Source organism: Lasioglossum baleicum, chromosome 15 (genome assembly GCF_051020765.1).
Source record: "Lasioglossum baleicum chromosome 15, iyLasBale1, whole genome shotgun sequence".
NCBI classification, from domain to species: domain Eukaryota; kingdom Metazoa; phylum Arthropoda; class Insecta; order Hymenoptera; family Halictidae; genus Lasioglossum; species Lasioglossum baleicum.
In genome coordinates this window covers 4565207-4580754 of record NC_134943.1, presented here as the reverse complement: position 1 = coordinate 4580754, position 15548 = coordinate 4565207, and the positions used below count along the sequence as shown (strand labels likewise).

The 15548-nt window shown below is 44.6% G+C and overlaps 2 protein-coding genes and 1 pseudogene across 2 annotated transcripts in view; 2 read left to right on the top strand and 1 right to left on the bottom strand.

Annotated features, from left to right (window-relative positions):
* Positions 1 to 4412: 4412 nt before the first annotated feature.
* Positions 4413 to 13284, top strand: Dy (transmembrane protein dusky). Its single transcript, XM_076439776.1, has 3 exons — positions 4413 to 4470; positions 4541 to 4625; positions 8447 to 13284. Exons 2-3 carry the CDS (start codon positions 4581 to 4583, stop codon positions 10148 to 10150), a joined length of 1749 nt encoding a protein of 582 aa, XP_076295891.1. The 5' UTR covers positions 4413 to 4470; positions 4541 to 4580; the 3' UTR covers positions 10151 to 13284.
* M (zona pellucida domain-containing protein miniature) overlaps positions 8974 to 15548 on the bottom strand; it is a 46591-nt gene continuing 40016 nt past the window's right edge. The window contains exon 8 of the mRNA XM_076439774.1: positions 8974 to 14492. Within this exon, the coding sequence (XP_076295889.1) occupies positions 13926 to 14492 (567 nt within the window). The 3' untranslated portion in view covers positions 8974 to 13925. The remainder of the gene's footprint in view (positions 14493 to 15548) is intronic.
* On the top strand, positions 15387 to 15507 carry LOC143216675 (5S ribosomal RNA; annotated as a pseudogene).

Below are 15548 nucleotides of genomic sequence, written 5' to 3'. Positions count from 1 at the left end.
CCACAGTTTTCTGTACAAATAGCAGTACCTAATATTGAAGATGACATTCTACTGATCGGCAGAAAAGTTGCAGTTCAAAAAGGGACGAGAATGGGAAGTTGAACAAAAATTTCTAAGTTGTATAATTTCATTGTGAAAATTATTTCTTATTAAACCACAGCTTTCTGCATAAATATCAGTCACAAATATTAAGGATACTCTACAGCTAAACATCAAAGTTCCAATTCGAAAGGGCCAACATCCCCGAAGCTCGCGACACAAACAGGATTTCAAATGCCGTCTGATTCCGGAGACAGTCATGAATGAAATTAAACCTGTATGCAATCGGTCAAAAATTCGCAGTATCGGTAGCACAGCATCGCAGCAGGTGCAGGAAGAGAGACGCGTGCTAACGACGCGACGGTGCGGCGTCGTATGTCTAACAAGTCGCGTGCATACGGCCAGACGGCAACAGGGGCATCATGAAGAACAAGAACGACGAATAGGAGCACGACCGCGACCACGTCCACGAGTCATGGTCGTGGTCGTCAAGAGTGTGGCCCGACCGAACGACAAGAGATATCCTCCGGTCTGTTGAGGGACCTATATAACTGTACCATGTGTCTGGGTCAGGGGGCGGGCCGCCACGTTTATAGTATACTCTCTATATCGGACAGGTGTACCCCATTCCGACTCGTTGAGTTCTCGCGTGCACCATCGGTTCCGCAGCCACGCCGCAACCGCGTCTTTCTAGCTGCCGCGAACAGATATCGCGGCGAATCCCGGTGCGAATCCGTCTGCAGATCAGTCGCGCGGGAAACGTTCAGGGGACCCGAAACGACTCGTTCTTTGCAACCAGGCAGGAAAGCAACGAATCGGCTTGCAAACGTCCCGGGATCCTCTACCATCTCGCACACACGTTCGCCGATTTTGTCCCCGTTTTCGCGGCTGAAATCTGTTGAGATCAACTGACTGTGCTTTAGAGTGCCTCCGACCGCGCGACCACGCGGAGATTTCTCGGCACATGGTGCGTCGATTAGTGTAAGGTGCGTTCCTGCTCCTCGTGCGACATTGATTACGGATTCGCCGAAGCGGAAACCGAAAAAAACCCTCGACGACCTGGGTGGCGAAACGTAAGACGCTTTTCTCTTCAACTTTTTCCAATTTTCACGCCCAATACCGCGCGATCTATGTATGTATAACCGATCGTTTAGGTCTCGCGCGACGTCGTTCTTCGATCAGGATCCTCCGGATGCACCTGTCACCCGCTAGATCGTAATTGCAGCACGGCCGAGTGTGATCCAATTATCTGGGCCATTGATTAAACTGTTATTTACAGCGGGATTCGTCGTGACTCTAATGCGTTGCTAATGACAGCAAGCTGCAGTCTTGATCGGAGACATTATATGACGCGCCGTGGGATATGCAGCGCATTATGTATAGCCGACCACGTGGTGACCGCTTTCATTCTATCGAATGTGCATCGCCGCAACAGTTGGTGGCTACTCGCCGGTTGGGGCTAATCTCGCGCAGCCAGCTCAGAAACGTGAACACAAATCTGTACACGTACGCGTGCGTTTTGCAGCAATTTTTTCGCCATCAATCGCTCGTTCCCGCGTAATCCATTTCGAATGACCACTAGTACGATTTCTCTCGGGTCGAAACGAAATCTCGTTGCGACTCGAGAACGATGGAAATAAAGATATGAAACTGTAATGTAATACCTTGTCGATGATGAGTCCACCAAAGTAAGTTTTTGTGTCGCTGTATGAAGGGATACGGACGTAACAGAGACAATTGTCCGAAAGCAAGAATGCATGTCGCGAATGATGGTGGAAACGAGCAGATAGGAAAGGTGGATAGTAAATCGGCAGGTGGTATATTAACGGTAGACGATTTTCAGCGAGCTCCGGCTAATATCTCGCACGATCGATCAGCAATACGACACCTTTACATCGAAAGTGCATCGAGTTGTCATCAAGTTGTCAATTTGTTGCGTTACGCTCGATTACCGCGTGGTCGTTACGTCGCACATAGAGTAATGTGGATTATGTGCGTATCATATGGTCTATAGTACATTCGGCATACCAGTAGTGATTGCTAACGTATTTATCTCACTCGGCGAGGATCGATCCCGTGTTAAATCCCGCGACGAGATTATTAGCAGATTTGTAGGCGACGATTCGCAATCAATATCGCCGTGTTTCCATTCTTCCCGAGGCGTGATTAATAACACGATACTTCTTGTTTTTCACTCCGTGTCGGATTCGACTGTACCACTGATCAGGATCTTCAATTTAAATGCTATTACCGGACTGTGGATCTTAATGAATTTAAAAATGAGTCGAGATGGAATGCGAAACAGTAAAAACGTTTCAGGAATTTAACAATACATTATTTTTAACTCATTCAGATTATTAAGGAAACACATGCCTTTGGTGCTCTTGTACCTTGAAATTAATGCAGACGATTTTCACTTTGCATAAAAACCATTCATTGTGCAATTCTGCACGATTTTCCTTTTCTACATTCATTAATCCTTGTGATGAATAATTGACATTATCCTCACACACTCCTCAAAAATAGTTGCATAAAAGATGCTGGGATAATATTTCACCGATTTTTATTGTACACTTTAAGTCAACAAATCATCATTTATAAAATCCCAAATTAACGAAATACATCTCATAATATAGAAAGAGATCCATCATTTACAGTATGTAAGAAGTAAATGAGTAGCTAGATTGGAGATCTTTATGTAAAATAATTTTCTGTATCAATTACAAGGTATTGAAATCAAATAAAGATATGTTTCTCCCTTTAATAATTTCAATAAGCTGATACTCTCTTGAATTCTTTCATCTTCCTACTCGTTTTTATCAGTCTATTAATTGCCGAAGAATTTTGTGGTTGGACAAAATTGTTCAGGAATAATAAAAATTCTGTGTCCGAAAGAAAGGGGAACGAGGCGGGATTTCGAGTGGCTTCTATATGGGTTACTATTAGGTGCTCATTATGCGAATGCCTGACTTTGGAATTACCACACCGGTAGAACCGTTATATGTATTTGGCACCACGCCACATCTTCGGCGTGCCCGATTCATGGTTAGCATGGAACAACGGACGTGTAAACAGCCGGCAGTGATTTTTATTCAGCCACGGCCCCGTAGCGAAAGAAAGAACAGGTGTCGCAGTCTATTCTGGCACGAATCGCAAAGCGGAATAATAACTAATGTATGCTGGTAATAAACAAGCGTCCGTGACTTCGCCGTGCTAACGGAATTCGGTATAGATCATTCGGTGGATCGTAATTACCTTCCACTCGATACTCGCGCACGCGGTCTCGGTTGAATGTATTAATTATAACCGGGGACGCCATGAGCTTTTGTGTTATTCGTAGACGGTTTATTAAAACACGATCCGCGCGCGTGACTTATAATTATTTCCATTTTTACGACAGTCGAGATTTAGACGAAACAGAGTGGAGCCGTAATCGATCGGAAACCAGGTGCCTGACGAGGTCAATAGGGACTCGGAATAGTTTGTTCGTGGCCTTTTAGAAATTCCCAACGCGCTGCCATCGAAATGCCAGACAAACAGCCACTCAAATCCCAAATCGGTGATTTGTCGCACGTATCGGCCGTTGTCCGATCCGGAATCGAACGAAAATCTATTGGCAGGGACGATCCCGGCCTCGGGTCCGTGTAAGTGGATTCGGTAAGAACGCCGAGACCCGATAGACGGGAACCTACTTGCCTACATTCGTGCACTGTGTGCACCTTGAACCTGCATAATTCCGATGAATCGCATTACCGAGTGGCGTCTTCGCCGTTCTTCTCTTTAAATAGGAAAACAGCACCGTTCACCGGACGAATTCCCCAGAAAAATCGTATCGAAAGCGTTTCACATCCGGTTTTCGAGAAATCTTTCTGCTTATTTGTGTTAATAGCGGTGAACGATTTCTGATCGATGGCAAAATGAAGAAAATATATTTTGCGATTTTTCGGGACGCGATCTCAGCTCGACGAATTTAGTTCATACCTATAGATGTCGATCGTGGCAGTCGGGTGTCATGAGTACAACGAGGTAACGGAGCGAAAACCCGGACATTCGGCAGGAATTTGGGACAGGTGGCCTAGTGGTCGCACGAGGCGAGCGTGTCTGATAATTGACGATTAAACACGAGTCTGCCGTCCAATGATGGACTGGTTCGTTCGTTCAACGTTCGAGACGTTTGATACTAATAACTTATTATGACGTTTCACTCGTTATACCGACGTCATTGCAAAAGGAACACGGTTGAAACAATGTCGTCGTTCTCTCCACGGAATAACGTTTGTTTTTGTACTGATATTGCAGATCTCGATCGTCAATCTGGTTGCTGAAGAACCTACCGGATAATTACATCGTCACGTGTTCACTTCGGCTGAAGTGTTGACTTTGACGCGTTGAAAGGGTTGGCCAGCCGAGCACGCGAGATTATTATCATAGGTACGTTTACTTTTCTTCGTTTTTAAATGTTCAAGAATTTTTGTGATTGAAAAATTCTGTGTTTTTGCAGTCGCACTTTCGTAGTGCACCACCGTGGACGCTAATACGGTATGCGGTGGCGAATCTTCATTTTTGCCTGCCTCTTGTTGAAGGGGGTAAGTAGTTTTGATATAAATAATTTTGATATAAAATTTAATCAACTGTGTAATACTCTAATCGTGATTCTCGTCATTTTACTGATCGGAAACAAAAAATGAAGTTGTTCATTAATCAGTGTGAAGATATGTTACGGTTCGAACCAAAAGAAATTAAAAATCCGGTTAAAAATATAAGAAAAAACTGATGGGTTTAAAAAATTTTTGGTTCAAGCGATAACAGGGTATGTGATGAAGATTCTCTAAAAATTTCGAGTCAAACGATTTCGTGATCAATCGCTTAAAGATTCAACTAACTACGTTAATTTTATGAATTCGAGCAAATTCTTCCGCACACACATATTCTACAACATTTATACTTAAACAAAATGCGAAAACAGAAAAATCGAATTTTGGAAAACGAAAAACCGGCATGGCCCCTTCGACGGGTAAAGCGTTAATTATTCAGCATTCCGAAATCGTTGTGTAAAAATGCGAATTACCATAAACGTCGGCGGCCTAGTATGAAAGATTACAAGGGCCTTATTGCGTCTCGTTAAAATTCAGCGCAGAGGAGCGGCTGTTTCTGTGTTAAAGGCGGCGTCGTGCGCGAGTTGTTGAATGGATGGTCAAAAACCGCCGGGAAGTAAAGAAGAACACGCGGCGACGTTTCAAGGGGGGTAGGTCGGTATGTCTGCGTGGGTAATTACTACATTATAACCCAGATTCGCGGTGGGTACATAGCCTGTAATGCCGTTACCCAGTGCTCTGACCCAGAGCTAAGGGCGACTCGAGAGGCCCGGTCGATGTCTTGAAATGGTGCGCGGCGTTTCGATCCGGCTCATCCACGTCTACTACGAAGTAACGTTTTACCGTCAGAGCCTTCGCCACGGAATCGGTCTTACAAGATTGCGCGCAAAAATTGCACATTAAACTACCGGTTCCCCTGATCCTGCCGGTTCCCATCCTGGATTCTTGGGGACCCACACGACTTTAATTCGTTCTCTACCTTTTTTCCCCCCTTCGAGACCCCTCCTCCCCCTCCCGCGTTTCCTTTTCGAACCACGCTCATTCTTCGAGACCACCGAGCCACTTCAAATATTCGTGTCAGCAACGGCAATTTTTAGATTGACTTCGTTTGCCTTTTCTTCGATTTTATATGCAGCTACGTCTCCGACGGCTCAAACGTTTCTCAAGGGAATCTCGCTCTTTTTGAAATTGTCCAATTTCTAGGCAAGCTTCAGACGTTGATGTTCGAAGACTCTCTGAATATTTTGGAAAATATTTTCATTGGAAACATGATCGGATTTTTTTCAATCGTTGTAGCATTTACCAAGAAGAAAATGATTAAGTAGTCGCCTGTTATGTACTTCTTTATTTTTTTATATCCATCTTTTTGGAATTGTGCAGTTAGTCGTGCAGTCTCTGGGAAAGGCAGATGTTGAAGAATCTCTGAATATTTCTTTTGGAAAGATTATCAGTTTTTCTAAATTTTGTAATATTTATAAAAGAACGATTAAGTAATCGTACACTGTTTTCTGTCTGAGTTGTGGCTAGTTACTTTTAATCATATTATAAAAGTCATTAAAAAAGTATTGCTTTAAAATATTATATAGTTATCGTTATTTAAGTACAACATAGCTTCAGAATATTTTCATATGAGTTTTAGGTTAAACGTGTATGTTAATATAGTACCCAATAATTAGCTATGAAGCTTAGGCTGAATATTAAACGAAACCACATTTTCTCATCATTTTAATGTAGATAGCAACATTTTGTATAAAGAGCAACGCAAGTTCATCACACGGCTATTTAAGTAATAAAGATTTATAACTTTCCATTTCCTCGAGATAAAATTTTTGCAATTAACATACACTCCGAGTAATACGTCATAATCTGCATTTCAAAGTAGAGACAGAACCCGACTCGAATCTTGGAATAATATTACCCCGAAGTAATCAGATTCGGTCTTGCAAGATAACGATTCATTCGAGCTCCATAAAAATCTTTCACGGTAACACGCGGAAAGACTCGCAGACGGTCTGCAACGAGGCGCGATAGTTCTTGCGGAGGCTGGAACAGGTGAATGGAGGAGATAGTAGATGAATGAAATGCCTTCTAAGATGATAGAAGCACCTCGAGATACAAGAGAGACTTCTCGGAGCGCGACGGATAATTATTACTCTTCCAGCGTTACTATAATTTTCCCTTTTTGTCGAATGCTGCCTTCAACGCGATATCAATCTTCGGTCACGTCGTAACAGAAAATTAATTACGTCATTACCGCTACGGAGTGCGGAGACAACATTATTATCGTTGCCCGGGACGATTAAGTGATTACGTTTCCCGGGACGGAAATCGTTTGGCAGACGCGCGCGCGGTTTGATTTTGTCTCTCGGTCTCTGTGTCTCTCGAAAAGGAGAACGAGATATGCAAACCGACGGGCGCCCCGTCCCATTCCGTCTGGTCTGGCCGTTGCGGTTTCTCTCGAAGGACGGTCATCGTCTTTTACAGTCGGCCGCGCGCAGGCAGGCCGCGCCGTCATCGAAATCCGTCACGAGTTCGTTCACAGGTGACCCAGTAAGCTTTCGTCGAATTATGGGAACGCGTAGGCTGGAAAGCCAACAGCCGCAAGATAAGGTACAGCCGGAAAACCGAACCCGCGTTGTATCTGAAGCGGCTGAGGCTGACCGATTGACCTAAGGCTAAAGACACGGGTGGTCCGTTATGCCCCAGGGTCACGCGTGACGCAATCAGCCACTAGGCTGGCGAACAGGCCCCGATATGCTCCTATTCCGTCGTTTGGTCGCCCCTTCTCAACCCGGCTCTCCGAACCCGTCATTCGTCGAACAGTCAGAACGGGTTTGTTGGTCGGACACTGTTGTCTTCCATATTGGCCATCAGGAATGCGTACGAGATAGCGCTCCGAGCGGATCTTCGAGAGACCGCTTATGAAAAATTGCATCTCTTTTTGCGACGGTCCCAGGGCCTCCTCTATCGCCGATCCCCTCTTCTCTACCCCGGTTCACCGGTAATCTTCCCACATCGGGCACCCGAAAAAAATCGATTATTTATACTCGCCGAAAGTACACGGCCCGCGCGAAATTTGATTGAAGCACCGTAAAATCGCGGGATTCCTTGCTCGTTCTGGCCCCGGTGGAATGGGGGTGCGCATTACAACGATCGTAAAAAATACCTGATTCCCTTGTATACTTAACAGCGGACGTATAACGTGCTCTTTATAAGCTTATTATGCACGGGATTTTATGGCATTTGCGAAAACGCTGCGGCATGTAGTTGTTGTACAAATATAATTGACTATTGCGTTTTGCGCAGCCCGGGCCCGTACTTATGCTAGATCGAGTTCTCTAACTGAATGCATAACGGCACAACAAAATTTTTCATCGTTTTAATAATAATGATCCGCCATAATCCACGCTCGAGGAATACAAGCTCTCGGATGTATGTACGATCGTTTTAATGCGAGGACTTCATACTGTCTGTGTGTGACACGTCCTGTCGTTAACACGTCGAGTTTATGGTAATTTTTTCGTTGCGATCGTACGGAGTGAATTCACGGATCGTTACATGATAATTTAGGGGAGTGCGGTATGTACCGGCATTCGATGATTGCGGTTGCGGGCTCGTCTCGGATAAAAGGCGGTCCATTCGGAAAGAACTCACGCCTCTGCAAATTATGCAGCCCGACAACATCAATCTACTTTCACACTTTCTCGCCGTTTATCCCTTTCTACCTGGCCGATGTTCTACAAAGTATTTTACGGGCCGTTTCGCCCGGTAACACAGCATCCCTGTAACGACGTTCCTCTTCGTGTTCGCAGCTGGCTGGAGCGGAGGATGTGGAGGTTGTTGAAGCGATACCTGGCGAAGACAATCGGAATGACAATTCTGCGTTGAATCGACAAGACAACGACATCAACACCCCCGATCAATTAGCGTTGGAATCACTGGGAGAGAAAGATGCAGGCAGCAACCACTACAAGCCAGGTGGTCTTCGGGGTCATCCGCTGCCTATGCCACCGAGTCGAGGAAGCTTGGGTCTTCCTCATCCAAGACCACACCACAACGTCGCTTATCACGGCCCGCCTCCGCCTTTGCCGCCTTCTAAGACACCTTCGGAAGCCATCGACAAGATCTACACGACAGGTGGCGGCATCAGTTCGGCGGTAGGCGTGGAACCTTGGCCAGCACCCACGCCCGATATGCCGAAGATCATCTCGCTGGACGTGAAGTGCGAGAAGAATCTGATGAAGGTGTACCTCGGCTTCGACAAGCCGTTCTACGGCATAGTGTTCAGCAAAGGCCACTACAGCAACGTCAACTGCGTGCACCTGCCGGCGGGTTTAGGACGCACGTCGGTGAACTTCGAGATTAGCATTCATGCATGCGGCACAGCTGGCAATACGGAGAATGGTTTATACGGGTACGGCGCCGAATCCGGGTCGGGAACGTACTTCGAGAATATAATCGTGGTGCAATACGATCCGCAAGTTCAAGAAGTTTGGGACCAGGCGCGCAAGCTGCGCTGCACTTGGCACGATCTCTACGAGAAATCTGTTACCTTCCGTCCGTTCCCCGTCGACATGTTGGACGTGGTGCGAGCGGACTTTGCGGGTGACAACGTGGGCTGCTGGATGCAGATACAGGTGGGCAAGGGACCGTGGGCGTCCGAGGTCTCCGGGCTGGTGAAGATCGGCCAAACGATGACGATGGTCCTGGCGATTAAGGACGACGACTCCAAGTTCGACATGCTCGTGAGAAACTGTCTGGCTCACGACGGAAAACGTGCCCCGATACAGCTGGTAGATCAAAGAGGCTGTATCACGAGACCGAAGCTGATGTCGCGGTTCACCAAGATCAAGAATTTCGGCGCATCAGCGTCGGTCCTCTCCTACGCCCACTTCCAGGCGTTCAAGTTCCCAGACTCGATGGAGGTGCACTTCCAGTGCACCATACAAATCTGCCGGTACCAGTGTCCCGAGCAGTGCTCCGAGTCCCCTCTGTTACTAGAGTCCCAGGGGCTTCTCGAGAATCATCATCATTCTCCGTCTAGCGGCCATCCCGATTCCAGTTACGGTATCCCGCCTCCTATTCCGCTTCCGCTGGAGGCATATCTGCAAGCTGCAGCCGGGCGTCCTCGGGATGAAAGGCGGAGAAAATCTCGAGAAATAGTCCCAGCGCCCCAAAAGGCTGTTGGTGTGAATCGGATAATTCGCGTCGTCTCGACGGGCGACTTAACCTTCTCCATCGACGAGTCGAACAATGCAGAGTCCAACGGACCTACCATGGTGTTCCCGGTTCGTAACGAGAACACCGCAACCTCCGCGATGATTTGCATGACTACACCCGGGTTCGCCATCACCCTAATAGTACTTCTCGCCGTGCTGCTGTCCTCGTGCATCCTCTCCACCTACCTCTGTCTACGGTTAAGACCGTTCTCGGGAAAGGCTAGAAAGGTCGCGACCTACTACAACGGGGAGCAGAACGCGACGAAGAAATCGACGAGGACGTGTTTCTACTCATAGTTCTACTGCCACAGGCCCGAAAGGGACGCGCGTCGCCGATCGGCGCTATTATTTTTTGTATCCGCTAAGTTTTTTCGGAGCGAGACTCGCTCGGGATGACTTTCGTAGAGGATCGTTCATCGAAGCGAACGAACGGTGAACCGTAGCAGGAGGCTCCGTTCGCTCGTGCAGAAAGTAGATGAAACGAGAAAGCCGAACTTCGACACAGACAGAGTTGCTCAATGAAGGTCGCCAGATTCCGATTAGTAGTTATACGTAGAAAGGAACTTTGGTGATCGGGTTTCTTGTTTCGCGCTTGCGCTTGCGCGCGTACGCGCTTATTTTCGGATCATCGAGATCGCGTCTTCGAAACTTTTAAGCTGTACCTACACTCCGTTCGATTCTCGCGCAAACCGGTCCCCTTGGCCGATCCATTACAGGTATTGTAGAGGCTACAGAATGTTGCAAGCACGATTCTGTACACCGGCACGTACCGGATAGACTCTATCCGATAGAGTGTACACTATGCACCTCGTTCGCAACGAAATAAATAGGATACTCTCTAGCTACGTGCTTTCGCGTCTGAACAATAAAACAATATGGATTTGTGCTGCGTTATGGTGAACATTCACGCTGTTCATAGTCACCTACGAGAGGGAGAGAGAGAGAGAGAGAGAAGATTTAGTCAAAGATAATCAAACACTGCGCTCACGACATCCTTGTTAACAATTATTCCGGGACACAATGGTATTTGGGTATTCTATACGTATTTCTGTTTTAATCTTGTACCCGTTACATGTGGACGACATGTAACTCGGTTACAACGTAAGGCTGAAATGTTGCGAGATAATAGTCTATATTTTATGTTTAAAGAGGAACGTTTTTTATAAATATTGTTGGCAATAATATCTTCGGTAGCGTTATTTATTTAGGATCTTTGTCATCCGTACGATGTATCTTGCGGGCTTGTAATCGTGTAAGTGACTGCCAAGAGATCATTAAAGGAACTGTATACGTCTAGCTTGATCATTTTCAAAGCGTAGGGAACAATTTGCAATTACAAACGAACGTACTGTTATGTTTATAGTGTCACATTCTACTATCACCTAATAAATAGAAAGATTTTATATTGCGAGTATAATGGAAACAAAAGAGAAATCGAGGTCAGATGTGTAAAGCAATAGTCAGTAGCTTGTAATGGCATGTAACAGTTTACGATATAATGTTGTACGTTAACTTAAGCATTAGGTAAGTTATTCGTCGTGGTAACGATCTTTTTTGTAAGTCGAATAAGTTTACGATTATACTTGCCATTTTTGTTACACGAAGACGCCGAATATTATACGAATCCGTAAAAAAATTGGGAACATAAGTATATGTAGAAGTTTCTATATTTTCGGGAGAAAGAAAAAAGTAAACGTCGGATCTGTGGAAATCGGTTAAGGTGCTGTAAATACATTTATTGGCATTATCATTGATTTATGTTAAATAAAAACAGAACGTCTCGATCAACAATCGACTTAACCTTTTGTTCCTATCGCTCGGAGCAGCACCGATTCCATGCTACGCATCGCGTCGCCCCGATTTCAAAAAGTCTGCTTCGCCATTTCGTTTCTGACGCGTGTACACATAGATTTGTATATTTAAGAAACGATACAACGCGATATCGCTGGTCTAGCGTCGTTCGAAAATATCGAGTAAATAAACAATTACCCGTTCGAACCGTCGCGTCGCGTTAATTAACCTTTCTCTCAGGAGAAGACATCCGTTTCTTTTTATTACAAAGACAAAGTGGAAAAATAGAGGAATCTGGGGAAGTTTCGTTCTCCTGTACAAAAAGCTTCTTCCGTTTTTCCGTACGACCGCAACAGCACTCCAAACAGATAAACCCTTTCTGCGAGATAATGTTCTCCAAATATACGCTTCTTACTTATATGCATAATTACGTATATGTGGTATTTCAAGGTTCTAAGTACCGTCCATGGTAATCAGGCGAACGTCGTCCTCGAAACGCGGGTCGTGCTCGAAAAGTTCTTAAATAATTGTTTCTACGCTCTAGTCGCCTAACATAAAAGGCCCGCGACGGTGAATGACCACTAACCTTCGATTGGCACTAGCGGGGAGAAGACTATAAAACGCGCGCGCGAAGGGAGCGAAGAGGTATGATACATTAGTCCGAAATTATTGAACGATGAGAGAAACCTTTCTGATATACAGTGCTACTATGTAGTTAATTATATTCGCGTGTCAACGGAAGGTTAAAATGCGTTGAGGTATCCACTAAAATATATCGAGCTCCTGCATTATCCTAGAGATATACATTATTGAAAATATAAGAGACTTGATCTTCCCAGTTGTCAAACTCTCTTGAGAATATTCACCATTTCTTTCCTATGCTCAGTTAGGTATTAGTACATTCAGCCTCTTTGGGGCTAGTTCTAGAGGTGCTGTTACTTCGACGTTAGATCGATCGAGTGCGATAGCGTCTTCTATCAAACACGCGTCGATAGAACAACTTTAAAGTTAGTATAGAATTCGACTTGAACGATTTATTAGACTCAACCTCCTATAATAAATACTAGATTCTCTAATTTCGAGAGTATTCCGTACGAAACCTTTGTTAAATATAAATTACAGTAATCGTTTGTACTAACTTTTTTATTTTATTTTCAATCGTAATTGCCATAGCTCGTCAAGTTAGAAAAGATTCGACGCGCGATCCCAATCAAAGTATTCCCATAAAATATCCCATGATCTCCAGTTTCTTATATATTTTTCAATTCTTCCGATACATAGTTTCCGTAAGAATTACTATCTTGGAGAAACATTGGTCTTCCGGCTCGGGATTTCGATCGTTGCAGTTCGTCGAGGACGCTTCGCAGGAGAATGCTATACTCTCCGTCTCTTCTAACTTGTGAGACTATAAGTGTATATCCATAGCAGCATCCCTAGTAAATCGATAATTAAATATGTATAAATCTATCAGATATATAGATGACTTACGTACAGAAAATAGATTCTCGTAAATCGCTTTAGTTTACATATGTATATGCCGGCGATTATGAAAGTGATCTAACCACAGATATATGCATATTTTAATTAAATATATTTTGTATTATATATATATATTTATAAAAAGTAAGAAATTTAGATCCCTTTCGTAATTACTCGCGCATATATGTTATATATTCTACAGAATCCAAAGTGTGTTAATGCGCTCCGTTCTTAAATTATCTAAGGAAAGCGATGCACCCGTGGCAAGCAGCGTAATCCTGCTTCGGCGATCTCCGATCCGTCGAACGAAGAAACACAGTTTCCTAATCCGCAATCATCATGGTTATAGAGTTTTTACAATATTCACAGCGTCGGCTGTCGCATTGTCCTTTCTCTTTTACAAATTTCCTGAACAATATTCTCCGAAAGTACTTACTTACCCAATACCAACTAGCCAGAAACGGAAGCATCATCGATGTTTCAGTTTCTGATTAAGAAAAGACACCCTCATTGAAACACCTATTAAAAGTAACTATAGTCTCTAGAAGGAGTTCCGCATCAAGCGCACCGTTTCGGACACATTCTCTCCGCATCATCACGCACTCTGTCTCGTACTCTTTCTCTCTCTAAGAGGAAACACCCCGAAGGATCCTCGGAACAATGGTCCGTCAGAGAACTCTCTCGCGCGCAATCGCACGCACTTAAAGTAATTTGTACAGTATATTATTGCACATTGTCTCTCTCTCTCTCTCTCGGAGGCACACGCCGATTATTTCCAAAAGGTATGATCGTCGAATCTCGGTCAACCCCTTTCGACCGAGGGGCTCGCTGCGACCGAGTTCGTCTGTTTTGGTTGGATCTGTTCCGGATGAGCCGGTCTCGTCGTGCATCGCACACGCAGCAGCCCGTATAGTAGCCAACCGTTGGTTGTGTGTACGGCTCTATTGTTCTTTCTGCTGTCGACTGCTTCCCTTTGCGCCTGCAGCCGATGAAGCATCGCGCCGGCGACCAATGCAGAAATCACAGCGGACAGTGCCACGACGATGAAAAGCGCGCTGAACCCGGGCATCGGCAGACAGATGCCGTAAACCACCTCCTCGCGTATTCTACCTTGGAAGACCGTTACCGCTTCCGCGTGAGTGTCCGGGCTGAAGGCCAGATCCGCCTCGGAGATCACTTCGTACAAACCACTCACGCCGACGTCCGCGCTACGGATCTTTCGATCGGACACTACGACAGACCTCTTTCGTCTGCCGCTCGGAGACGTGAGAGGTGTCACCGGCGCCGCCACGTTGTCCCCTTCGAGATTCCGAGGACCGTGAGGGAACTGTTCTTGGTCGCTCTCGTATCGCGTCACTCTTTGAGGATCCTGCAAACAAACGATCTCTTTGTGGGCACAGAACATAAATTCTTTGTAATCGTGGACGATTGGAGAGGCTCGGTACTAGAACAACTGCGTTTCAGATATTCCTTATTTCCAGATATCACAATTCTTATTACGTCGTTGTCGCTCAACACCCTGTATATAACGAAAATTTTCTTTATCACTAATAATTAGACTGAGAATCTTTATGCAAAATCAAAATTTCTTAGCCGAATTGCAACAAACTGGAGTGAAATAGAAATTTATTATCTTCCCTATTATGTTTAGTAGGTTGAAAATAATATAATAGTATGTTTAATTTTTCCTAATATTTTTGCTATTTTAAATTGCACCTTTTTCAATTTTATGGATATTAAATTGGTATAATACCTCATACAATACCTAAATGTGTAGTAATTTTTTAGATACCAAAATATTGAATAATGTAAACAATATTTTGAATAATGGTACAACAATTTTTACTGACGCCTCAGAGTCACCATTCGAGTGCTATGGGTTAATATACAGGATGGACCGGAAGTCGTAGTACAACTGAGCTGGGGGATGATTCTATATGTAAAAATATATCGGAAAAAAGGAATAGAATTTTTCGTTTGACGTCCCGTTTTCGAGAAAATCGAGTTTACAGATTAGTCTGGTCCGCGTGCTTTAGTACATGCAGGAAGTAGAATTGGTTGGTCATGATCAGACGCATCAGACGATGCCTATCTAATAGCACGCGCATTTACTGCATTTTCAAAATCGATTTTCTCGAAAACGATGCCCCGGATGAAAAAACATTGTAATACGATTTCCAGTCCACTCTGTATGTATTAAATAATATTAAAAATTTTGGTTAGGTAGAACTTCTTGCACATTTGAACCTAGTACATAGTAGTAGTCAACGGCCATATCACGCTGCAATAAACCGATTCTCGTCCGATCATCGAAGTTAAAACAACGTTGAGCGTGGTTAGTACTTGGATGGGTGACCGCCTGGGAACACCACGTGCTGTTGGCTCTCCCTTTATATTTTTATCCACTATTGTAATTAATAATAAT